Below are 12,240 nucleotides of genomic sequence, written 5' to 3' on the forward strand. Positions count from 1 at the left end.
TAACGAGCCTCATTAAACGAGCTCAAACGAATTTTTATCGAATCGAGATTCGAATAATTCGAGAGCGACTTAGTTCATTTACACCCCTACCCTCACTAGATACAGAAGGATAACTCACAAAGAATCATACAAGGGATAAGATAATTTCTGCACCAGCTACAAATCGACTCGAGACTTATTATAACAACACAATCAACAACTGTTCCAATTATTCTTTCCTCAGGATAAAGAATAGAAGAGTAGTCCATTATTTTCTTGATGGATGCACGGGCAGAGTCGATAGCATCCGAACCCGTTAAGTTTGACAATCCGAAACCCTACAAACGCACCGGCCCGGCGTGCCGGTTTAAATCTTCCGACTCCGCTCCGATGTTCCGATGTTTCGAGGAGCTTCACCTCGGCGAATGCGGAGGGGCCAGCTCGCGTGCGGTGGTCGCCAGAAAGCGTAGGGCTTCTTCGCTGCTCTACCTCGTCGCCATCAGCGTCTCTCTCTCGCTGTCACGAAGCTGTGTGACCGACTGCAGAAACCCTAGGATCTCCGACTGCTCAGTGGTTTCCAGATAGGATGATCCTCCGGACCCCAGTCCCGAAGAAGAGAAGGCCTGAATCGGTCGTAGAAGACCTTCGTAGCCCTGTATCTGACCGCCGCCTTGTGCGCTACGAGGAACCTGGGCCAATAACAGCCGTCGAACCCTCCGATGAGATGGTCTGCACCTACCACTGCCGCCAGATGGTGAGCTCTCTTGTCATCTTTTTTTTTTTGCACTCTGGATTAGGTTTCCCGTCATCTTTCAGTCCAACCGGATCTAGAAGTTCTGGCACGGAATAGGAGATGAAGAGAGGAAAAATGGTCGATTGCGTCAATGTTTCTTTGAAAAAATTGTGTGAATTCTGATTTTTTTTTTTTTGTTAGGATGGAAATCAATGTAGCTGGAATAGATCAGCATATGTTCTTAACTATATATGATCTTGGATTAATGTCCTTACATAGCATGTTAAAAATCATACTGGATATCAGTTGTGTTTCTGGTATTGAAATGCTGTGGTTGGATGGGCATTGATTTATTTTCTTTTAATTAACAGGCTAAGTTAGAGTTCATTGACTCAAAGTGGTGCTGTTCCTAACTCCCCATACATATTCTGATTTTTTTTCTCTTCTTCTTTGATTCTACATTGAACGACAAATGTTATTTTACTTGAACATAGATTTTTGCTAGTTCCCCTTGTAGGGCAATTGATTAGACCTGTACTGCATGCTAAGATATCTTTAAGTTGACTTCTATCTTCCTTTGATATCTTCAAGACATGTCCAGTTGTTGTGTGTTTATGTAATAAATCAATATACATCACAGTGCAACTCCATTTTATTAGCTGATGTATAATTTTCCTATCATTACTCTGGTATACATTTCCTGAAAATGAGTGACTTCGTACTTGTTACAGAAGATGAGAGGACCAAATTCTGAGATAGTATTTTATCATTGGAGCAAAAACTTGAGGTGTCAAAGGGGCGTGAACAAGCTTTGCAGGAGAGATTGTTGAAAGAAGTGGATGAATTCATGGAACGATATAAGGAATAAGTAAAACAATGCAATGAACTTGAGGTATGTTGCTACACTACTATAATATCACTCTTTCCCTTTCTCATGAACCTAATTTATTTGTTGACTTTGAGGTTCATATTTCATTCAATTCTAGGTTCCTCAATATCTGTATTTTACCATTATAATTATTACAATTATCTATATTGCTGGTCATTAGTAAATATAGAGAAAATAGTAAAAAAAAAATTGCATATACTTTTATTAACTTAGATAAAAATTATGATAGAATTCCTAGAAAATTATCATGGTGAGATTTAGAGAAGTAAGAAATATTTAGTAACTATTATTAATATGATTTAATGCAGTTGCTATGTTAAAGCTTAATGGTAGCAGGAAATATAATTTTTAAAAAGGATCTGATTACATGAGAGGAATTGTCAAGGGAAGATCGAGGTATACAATGGGCCTAGCTTAGTGGAGATGAATTGAATTTTTTTCTACCAATTGTTTTTTCCCGAAAAATTTGTCCACCAAAAATCAGGTTGACAAATCATTGTAGCAGCAAGAGCGATGAAAAATTACGTATATGCCTATTGTGGTCTTCATGCTTGGGAAGCTCGGCACTAACAAGTCATAGGAAATTTTATAATTCAGAATAAAAAAGTCCCAATATTTGAGATTGTAATTCAGAAACTATTGATTAATTTCTGTTTTGAAGGAAAAAAGATGAGAGACTAGTTCTTTTGCTATCATGGAGAGCATTCATAGATTTCATCCTTTCTCCTTTTTTTTATTTTCTTCTATTGACTTTTTACAAAACATAGCTCATTTCATCTTTATGAAATCTCCTACTGATATCAAAATTCTTCCTCTTTGAGCTTCTCTACATCTAAAGTTTTGTTGTATATCAGAAAATCTATAATCTTTCTTATCATTTTTTTTGTTATTTTCTCCACTCGTATAAGTATTATCATGTAGAAATGAACAATGATGTTGGTTTCAGGTCAACTCAGTAAAGAAGTTGATTCTCGCAAGAAAGCTGAATTGTCATATACATCAGCAAAAGAGAGAGCAACAGATTTAGAAGGGAGGCTTCAGAGATTATCTGACAGTGCTGAGAGGGAGAAAAATATTCTCAAGGAAAAACGTCAACATCTGCAAGATGATTCTAGCACTTGCAGAGGTTCTGTTGGTTTATGTTTAATGTCTTGTATTTTATTTTTTTATCCTTTTCCTAGCAGAGGTTCTGTTGCTTTCATGAGCATTTCATAAACGTCAATACATATTATTCATCTAATCATCTACTATTGCAATTCTGGATTATTTGTCTGTTTGTATTGCTTGATTCATCAATATTTTCCCCTTTAAGGTGTTACCTAGTTCCAAAGTGCCTCGACTTGTTTTACTAGAATTGAGGAGTCATTTTCTTCAAATTACTTTTCCTTTTTATATCTTAGTTTAATAAATGTTAAAGTTACAGACAAAGTGGACCAATACCGTGTTTTTCCCATATGTTAGTCATGTGTATAAGCTGTCAAAAGTAAGTTGAAGACTCTTTATGGAGCTTGCCGGTTTTGAGTTTTTTTGCACATTATGCTGATCAGCTAAATTACCTAATAAACTCTTTTACCACATTTATTCACTTCCTACCTTGCACATAAAAGGTTGTTATGGAATAATCACATTTGCTTTGTTTATTGACTTTTAAGTTTCATCTGGTTCTGATTTCAAACTTGGAATGCAGCCAATCTAATCCTAGTAACAACAAGTCAGACTCAATCTACATGTGCTGCCTGCAAGGTTCATCTATCTATCTACAGGCTTCAGAATGCGTTTTTGCTAGAAAGGAACACACAACAATGGATCTTCACATGGCTGTACGTGAAGTTACATTCTTGTGAAACTAGCAAATCATCCAGATTAGCAGGTGACTGCCACTCGATCCCACACTGGAACAGTCTCTGATAGCCTCTTTAGAATTGCCGACCGGATTCTTTCACTCTTGATATTCAACGAAACCCTTTCCAGACGCTCCAAGGGTTCATTGATTCTTGATGAAAAATTCTTCTCCCACTCATTGAAATCCTCATCATCACACGGTCTCTGATATCAAAATTAAAGATGATCAGTCAAGTAAAAGTTAATATAATGCTTTTTCGAAATCAGTATCCCAAATCCAAACCTTTTCGCTCTCAGTTAAAACGAGCGACTGCAGATTCGGCGTGCATCGAAGAAGATCAAATACGATGTCCAAGCTGAACTTTTCTGCCACATACATTTTGATCTTCAACTCCAGCAGTTTGCGAAAGATGGGAAACCCTCGGACCACGGCCTTATATTTTTCCTGAAACAAACAAACAAAAATATATATGATCAGTATTATAACATCTTCATTAATCCTATTGTTCTAGGAGATCGAAGAAGAGCATAAATAAATTAACATACCAAGAATCTCGGAGTCGAGTCTGAAAGACATTTATCTGACAAAGTTACAGCTACCGTAGTCACATCGCATAGCGTCTGAGCAAATGTTCCAAAGCGCCAAATATTGTATAACCGAACAGAGGTCAAGCAGGGTGCTTCGACATGCAGGTGGGTTAAATTGACTTCAGGCTTTAGCATTAGATATTCGAGTTTCTGGCAGTTGATTTGGAGCTTGGATGGAGTAGGAATCAGAGTCAATCGGAGAAGATTTGGAGCTTCTATTCGAATGGGTCGGTGTGCGGCTCGGAAATATTTTGCACTCAATGTTAGTTCTTCCAAAACAGGACAGGCCGACAGCAGTTTCGCTAAACTCTCGTCATGAATAGCATTCTGGCCGAGTGAGAGGGAAAGTGTCTTGAGATTGCTCAATCTGAGGGAGATGACGGATTTGGAAAAGTTGAATAATGTGCCATTCTTACAGCCGACGACTTCCAAATCCAGGGATTCGAGCGACGGCCAATCGAACAGTTGGTCGTAAAAACAATCGCTGAGATACTGAAAGAAGAGCCGGAGGAGAGTCACGTGTCGGGCGTCGTGGGATTTGGCGTAGTCGACCATCGTGCAGACGAGGATGTCACGGCTCATGCAGGATTCACAATCGAAATCACAATTGAACGAGGGACAGATATATTTGATTCCTAGGTCAAAATTGCTGAGTCCGGAGAGGCGAAGACGAGAAGCAGATTTGTCGCCGCGGGAAGCGAAGAAGCGCTTGATCATGGTGGATTTTAGCTGGAGGTAGGAGAAGTCGATGACGGGGACGGAAGTCCAGACGTGGCGCCATCTGCGGGCCAGAACAGAGGTGCGGATGGAGTCGAGGGTGGGGAGGAAGGAGAGGATGTGGCTGAGAAGCTCGTCCGGGAGATTGCTCAGGTAGTCTTCCTCCCCTTTCGACGACAGCAAGCGCCGGCGAAACCGGCGGCGGCGGCGGCTGCTCAAATCGTCCATGGAGAAGAGAGGAAGGCAGGCGCGGCGGCGTTGGAGTCTAGGAGTGGTGGGGCGATCTCGAGTCGGCCATTATGTTTCTATTTATAGCAAAATATTTTGAGGTCGGAGTTGGATTTTTATGTGTTTACCATATCTGTTATGGCAAAATAACGGAAAAAATAGTTTTAACATATCTGTTTTTTTTTCTTTTTTTGTTATTTTTATGTTAATGTTATTAATGGGATAGATATATGGAAGGGGTGATGAAACGAGAATGCGCTATTAGTTGGATTTTCATATATCATAATAAATTAATGATATATTAATTTATTTTTTACGAGCTGAATCAATTACATATGATACGGGGAAGGTAATTGGACACTGACACATGATTAAAGTGATGGTCAAAATTAATAGAAAGGTTTTCTTCGATTGTAAATAGTTCCCGATTAAGGGTGGTGTTTAACTCTAGACCGTGTCTGATTTCGTGTGGTCCCTAACCTCAGACCGTCTCTGATATTATGTGGTCTATCACTCCAGATAGTCCTTGACTTTAAATGGTCTCCGGCTTAGACCCCTCGATTCTGTATGGTACTCTGTATGATCTCTGGTTTTATACGGCTCCCGACTCCATGTTTTCTAGATCCGGATTGGTATATCCAACTTCTGACAGATAAGACATTGAGTTGTTGCTCATGAAAGATACAAAAAATATAGCTGCTTTTCTTCAAAGAACGTAGCCATTTTTCTCCGAAGAGCGTGGGAAGTACAGTCGTTTAGTTTATTGGCACAGATTGCACTAATAATTTAATTTTGATGTATGATAAATAGGTTAAAATTAAATATAGTATGTATCTAATCTTTCTACCAAGTATGTAAAAGTTAATTGATCTGGATGATCTAATATCAGACTAAAATTCAGCTAGATCCGCAGGACCTAATAGCTGGTGAGAAGTCCAGATAGGTCCGCTGGACCCGATATCTAGCAGAAAGTCTGGTTGGGTCTGCGTGACCTGACAATCGACCAAAATCTAGTTAGGTCCGCGGACCTGACAACTGGCGGGAAGACCTGGTGGGTCAAAAGTAAGTCAAGTAACTGCTGTTGATAAGTGAAGGTAAACAATTGGAGGCGAGATCTAGTGAGGACGGGTTTTCCATTAAGGGAGCTGTAGGCGTCGATCCAATTTAGATCTATTTGGAAAATCTAAGTTGAGATTTTGACTAGATCCTAGTCTCGAGGAGACAGAATCTAATTACTACTTCTATCTGAGTTGTACTAACTATGTTTTGCAGGATGAACCTATTTTATTGCCCAGAACTAACCATTTTTTGCAGGAGAAGAAGTGCTGAACCGGACCAGCTCGCCCTGAAGGCTACCTAGGGCGCCCTAGCGATCCAGGCGCTCGGACCGTAAAAATCATCCACAAGCTGATGTGGAGCGCGTCGACTGACTAACCACATGGTCCAGGTGCTCGGAATGGACCTATTTAAAGACCTTCAACTAGGAGCTTCATAACAACAACTACTATAAGTTTCTCTCTTGCGTGATGCTTTGAAAGGCTTTGACAACACAGAAAGGCTGCTCCGAAATTCGAAGAACGAAAAGTCTGTCAAATTTCTTGTCTGTGTTGGTCACATTATTCTTTTCAGTTCTTGTAATCAATTCCTGTAATACATTTACGAATTGATAGTGGATTATCCAACGAAAGTACTCGTCGAGTGCAGACCTTGAAGTAGGAGTGGTCGAAGGTTCTGAACCAAGTAAAACCAACTTGTGCTAATGCTTGGCTTCTCTATTTTCTCTTCTTCTTTTATTCTTCCGCTGCGTACTTTGATTTAATTCTCTATCAATTTTCGACATTCGCTATTCACCCCCCTTCTAGCGTCTTTCCAATCCTACAAGTCGTATCATAGTCGATACCACTTTGAATTGGTACAACCACCAATCAAACAAAAGGGGTTCCTTTTTAAAAGAAAATTTATATATCGTTTTTTATTAAAATTGGTGAAACATCTTTATTTCTTTATCTCCACACTACTTATCCCAAGACTAAAGTCTTGGCCATATTTCAAAGTTTTTCTTTCAAAAAGTAATGGCCCAAAACGAGGGATACAATACCGCCCTGCCCCCCCCCCCCCTCTTCAACGGAGACGACTTCCCAGATTGAAAGAAGTGGATAGAGATGTACTTGAAGATAAACTTTGACCAATGGTTCAACATCTGCAAGGGGTGCAAGTCTCCAATCGATAACAACACCAGAATTCAGATAAACCTTGAAAACTGAACTTTGGAAATGGAAAAGAAGGTGCAAATCAACTTCAAAGCATTACACACGATCCAGTGCAGACTCATGAAGGAAGAATTGAACTGCATCGGCTCGTACGAAAATGCAAAGGACCTTTGGGATAAACTCATTGAGCTACACAAGGGAACACACAATGCTAAAGTAATCGAACTAAACTCACCTATGAATAAATTACTTAACATCAAAATATAGGAAGAAGAAAAAGTGATTTGGGATGAAGCGTCCTCCAAAGAATCGGATGTTGAAGATCAAGAGCATCATAGCTACCTCGCGTTGATAGCATTTGGACCAGAATCAGAAAGCAAGATGGAACAAAATGATGAGTTCGAAGATGAATTAAGCCATGAGTTCACACTCGTTTCCAAAGGTTCAAACGAGGTATCGTCTATCTTAATTGCTAAGTTTTTTAGAATAATCGTATGTCTCAATAAAAAATTGATAAGATTTGAAAAATAAAATAACTCACTCCTTAAGGAAAACCAACATCTTAAGGAACAATTAAACTCCTAAACATAAAATACTAACTCGACTCTAGTGGAAAGACTTGAAGAAGAAAATTCTAAATTGAAAACTGAAGTAACTAATTTAAAAGACTTGTTAGAAAAATTCACAACTTGACCCAAATATCTAGACATGATACTTGGATCATATAGAGTTGTGTATAATAAATCCGAACTCAGATACGAGTCAAGCTTAACTAATAAAACTTTTATATCACTTATATGCCAAAATAAGAAACAAACTAAAGCTTGAGTTCTGAAAGCGTGTCCAACCATGCAAGTAGGACTAAATTAATTTTATGTACCTAAAAATTAAATTCATTATTTAAAATAAAATCCAACTAAATATATTAATTCAAAACCAAACCAAAAACCTTCATAGCTAAATTCTAAACTAAAGAATAAAATCAAATCAAATAAATCAAACCTAAATCTAAAATGTAAAATGAAGTCAAACAATTCAAACTCAAATAGAAAAAATAAATTTAAATCAAATAACTACAAATCTAATTTAAATTCAAGTTACAATCAAGTCAATTATAACTACAAAAGTAATCGACATAAATCTAAACCTAAACCTAAAAATTCAATAACTCAGGGGGAGGCTCCAAATTAGTTGGCACCTCTAAAATAAAAGTTTACCCGGTTGGGTAATTAGGTCTAGCTTAAATAGGGACAAAAGTTTAACCTGATAAACAGTACTGGATAAGTTTTGGATGATAGTAGGTTAGGGAAACTATATCTATGCATGTCTAAGAAAATATGACTTCGACCTGATGCATTTAGCTTAGTGAAAGAAGCAACCCCTGACCAATCTTAGTTAATTAGACCAAAGTTTGTTATTAAGTTCAGTGAATAAGACTATTTGAAAATTTTCGAAGACGTGGTTATTCTAATAATGTCTTGGTGACTCACCACAACTTAGAAGTTTATCCAAACAATTTCTGTTTGTTGAATCTAACACAAGTTTGAACCAAACCCTGAAATTAACTTAACTAATCTCACAAAATCATAAGATTCTCTTATTAAAAACATAGATGCATAAAGATTAAATTAAAATTAAATTAAATTAAAAATATGTTAATTAACATATTTTAAAAATTATTTAGTTTTTTTAAATTGTTTTAAAAAATATTGTAAAAAAGTATTTTAAATTTTTTTAAAAAATCCTTTTAAAATGATTTTAAATTTTTAAATAAATTATTTTAAAAATCCTTTTAAAAAAGTTTTAAATTTTTTTAAATCCTTTAAAAATTATTTTTAAAAACATTATTTTTAAAATTGTTTTAAAAAATATTTTAAAAGTGTTTAAAAAATTCTTTTAAAATCCTTTTTAATAATATTTTAAAAATTATTTTATTTAACTTGAAATTTAAACTTAATACACCTACGGTTAATTATTTTTATAATAATTAATTAATGATTAATCAAACTTAAGTGAACAATCATAATAAGGTGTAAATAATATATTTGTAAATAATTTCCTAGGCACTAAGGTAGAAAACCTTGTGGCTAACAAAGATAACTAGAAGGTGCTATATTAAGGGGGAGCAAGAGCTTTGAAAATGTCTTGCACAATTTAACATGTCCAAACCTTAATACAATTTAAGGAGGAGTGTCAACTTAAGGGGGAGAAAGGGTTTATCTATTTTGAAAATATGTTAAAACATTGATTTGAAATTTTTTTAAAACATGCAACTTACGTTCAACAAATCTTACTTGCTTTGAGAAAGTTTTTAAAAAATCAAATCATTTTTAACTTGAAAATTATTTCTTACCTAATTTTTTTTTGAAAGCATTTTTTTAAGGAAATTTTTTCTTTCACTTTGAAAATATTTCTTAAAACTTTACTGTAAAATTACTTTGAAATTTCTTTTCTAACTTACATTAAAAAAAAATTTGAAAATTTTTTCTTTGAAATTACTTTGCAAATATTTACTTTTCTTAAAAGATTTCTTAGAAATTTTTGTAAAAGTTTTAGAAACAAATTACTAAGAACATCTTTTGAAAAAATTACCATGAAAAATATTTTAAAATATTTACATTATCTGAAAAGTTTATATTCAAAATTGTATTTCAAAATCTATTTTAAAAATTACTTAAAAAATTTCTTTAGAAATTTCCTTGAAAATGCTCTGCAAAAACACTTTAGAAATTATTTTAAAAAATAGCTTAAAAATATTTTGAAAAATTATTTTGTTTAAAAATTACTTTTGAAATGTTTGAAAATTTATTTGCAAAATTTTCCTGTAAGCACTTTTCTTAGAAAAATTCTTCTTTCAAATTACTTTAAAATTTTTTATTAAAAAAAAATTCTTTGAAATTACGTTGCAAATATTTAGAAATTCTTTCAAAAGATAGCATTTTCTATTTGCAAAGGTTATTTTTCAAAAACCTTATTTGAAGATTTGCTTGAAAAACTAAGTTTGCAAAGTTTGTTTTGCTAAAATTTCATTTATTTCCAAACATTAGTTAAACAATTTGTTGAACCATTTGCAACTTTTGTTTTAAATATTTTGAAAATTAAGTTGAAACTTTTATGAACAATTAGAATTTTTTAACAGTTTTTCGAAAACTAGCTGCAAATTATTTAATAGAACAATTACGTGAGCTATGTGCTTTATTTAAAGCATCTAAATTATTCTAGTGTTCCCATGGTTGCATTGACTTGTGTTTAATGTTTTATGCATTTATTTTTTTTATGTATATCAAAGGGGAGGGTAGTGGATTAAGTTAGAGAAATTAACTCACTTTATACATTTCATGATTAATGCTTATTTTATTGCTTTATTGTATTTTTTCTAATTTTAACCCATATTGTTATTACATCAAAAGGGAAAGATTGTTTGTGCAAGTTGTACTAATAATTTAGTTATGATGTATGACAAATAAGTTAAAGTTAGATGTAGTGTGTGCCTAGCCTTTCTGCCAAGTGTGTAGGAGTTGACTGGTTTGAAAGATCTGATACCAGGCTGAAATTCAACTAAGTCCATGGGACCTGATAGCTGGTGGGAAGTCCAGATAAGTCCACGAGGCCCGATATCTGGCGGAAAGTCCGGTTAGGTCCGCGGGACCTGACAATCGACCGAAATCCAATTGAGTCTGCAGACTTGACAACTAGCGGGAAGACCTGGTGGGTCAAAGGCAAGTCAAGTGACTACTGTTGGTAAGTGAATATAAGCAACTGGAGGAGAGATCCAATGAAAACGTGTTCCCCATTGAGGGAACTGTAGACGTCGATCCAACTTAGGTCCATTTAGGAAATCTAAGTTAAGAGTTTGACTAGATCTTGATTTCGAGGAGACAGGATCTAATTGCTACTCCTATCTGTTGAGTTGTACTAACTCTGTTTTGCAGGATGAACCAATTTTTATTGCTCAGGACTAACCCTTTTTTGCAGGAGAAGAAGTGTTGAAAAAGGGGGGTCTGGGCGCCCAGAGTTGGTTTGGGTGCCCGGACCAGCTTGCCCTGGAGGCTGCCACGGGGGCCCTGGCGATCCAAGCGGCCGGAGTTGGTCTAGGCATTCGGACCGTAAAAAATCATCTACAAGCTTATGTGGAGCCGTCAACTGACCGAGCCACGTGGTCCAGGGGCTCGAAATAAACCTATTTAAAGGCCTTTGACTAGGAGCTTCATAACAACAACTATAACAAGTTTCTCTCTTGTGTGCTGCTCCAAAAAGGCTCCGACAACACCGAAAGGCTGCTCCGAAGTTCGAAGAACGAAGAGTCTATTAGATTTCCTTTCTGTGTTGGTAACATTATTCTTTTCGATTCTTGTAACCAATTCTTGTGATACATTTATAATCTGATAGTGAATTGTCTAATGAAAGCACTCGTTGAGTGCGGGGCCTTGGAGTAGGAGTCGTTGAAGGCTTCGAACAAAGTAAAATCAACTTATGTTAGCGTTTGGCTTCTCTATTTTCTCTTCTTCTTTTATTCTTCCGTTGCGTACTTTGATTTAATTCGCCTCCTCTAAAATCTTTCTGATCTTACATAGCCTAGAAGTAATGGGCAACACAGCTGTTATTTTAGAAAATGTGGGTAACATATAAGCACGGATCTTGGAACACATGGAGAACGTTCTCCTTATCTATTGTTCATCTTCTTCATTTTTTACGGCTGAAAACTTACTTAAGTGTCGGAGTGATCGAGCCGTCTGAATGACAATAATGTCTGAATCATGCTTGGGATTGTAAGTACCTCGTGATAGTTTTGATATGCTTTTGATGCTTATGTCTAAGTATGCAAGAACTTAGGAGCACAGGAAGTCGAGCAAAAGACGTAGTTAGCCAGGAGGATGGCATGAGATAAAGTTGACGGACTCGGTGCGTCCGAGGGACTAGCCGCTGTTGAAGGGTAAGTTGGTGGACGAGAAGAAGGCACGTGGTGTTTCCAAAAAACGAGAAGCTAGAGCGGAAGGTTGCTCGAGAAGGCCGGAAAATGAATTCGGGTGAGCCCTATTCCGGATGGCCGAAAT

General features: G+C 36.2%; 1 protein-coding gene and 1 long non-coding RNA gene across 2 annotated transcripts; one reads left to right on the forward strand and one right to left on the reverse strand.

Moving 5' to 3' along the window:
• The first annotated feature begins 370 nt into the window (after positions 1–370).
• Positions 371–2,867, forward strand: LOC122036328. The gene is made up of 3 exons (XR_006127363.1): positions 371–733; positions 1,444–1,604; positions 2,548–2,867. It is a non-coding gene; the product is annotated as an uncharacterized LOC122036328 (long non-coding RNA).
• Positions 2,868–3,167: 300 nt separating this feature from the next.
• LOC122036330 (F-box/LRR-repeat protein 25-like) lies at positions 3,168–5,023 on the reverse strand. The gene is made up of 3 exons (XM_042595625.1): positions 3,990–5,023; positions 3,727–3,888; positions 3,168–3,647 (listed from the first exon to the last, which is right to left on the reverse strand). Exons 1-3 carry the CDS (start codon positions 4,974–4,976, stop codon positions 3,465–3,467), a joined length of 1,332 nt encoding a protein of 443 aa, XP_042451559.1. The 5' UTR covers positions 4,977–5,023; the 3' UTR covers positions 3,168–3,464.
• Positions 5,024–12,240: the final 7,217 nt, after the last annotated feature.

The sequence above is a fragment of the Zingiber officinale genome, unplaced genomic scaffold (genome assembly GCF_018446385.1).
Source record: "Zingiber officinale cultivar Zhangliang unplaced genomic scaffold, Zo_v1.1 ctg138, whole genome shotgun sequence".
Lineage (NCBI taxonomy): Eukaryota > Viridiplantae > Streptophyta > Magnoliopsida > Zingiberales > Zingiberaceae > Zingiber > Zingiber officinale.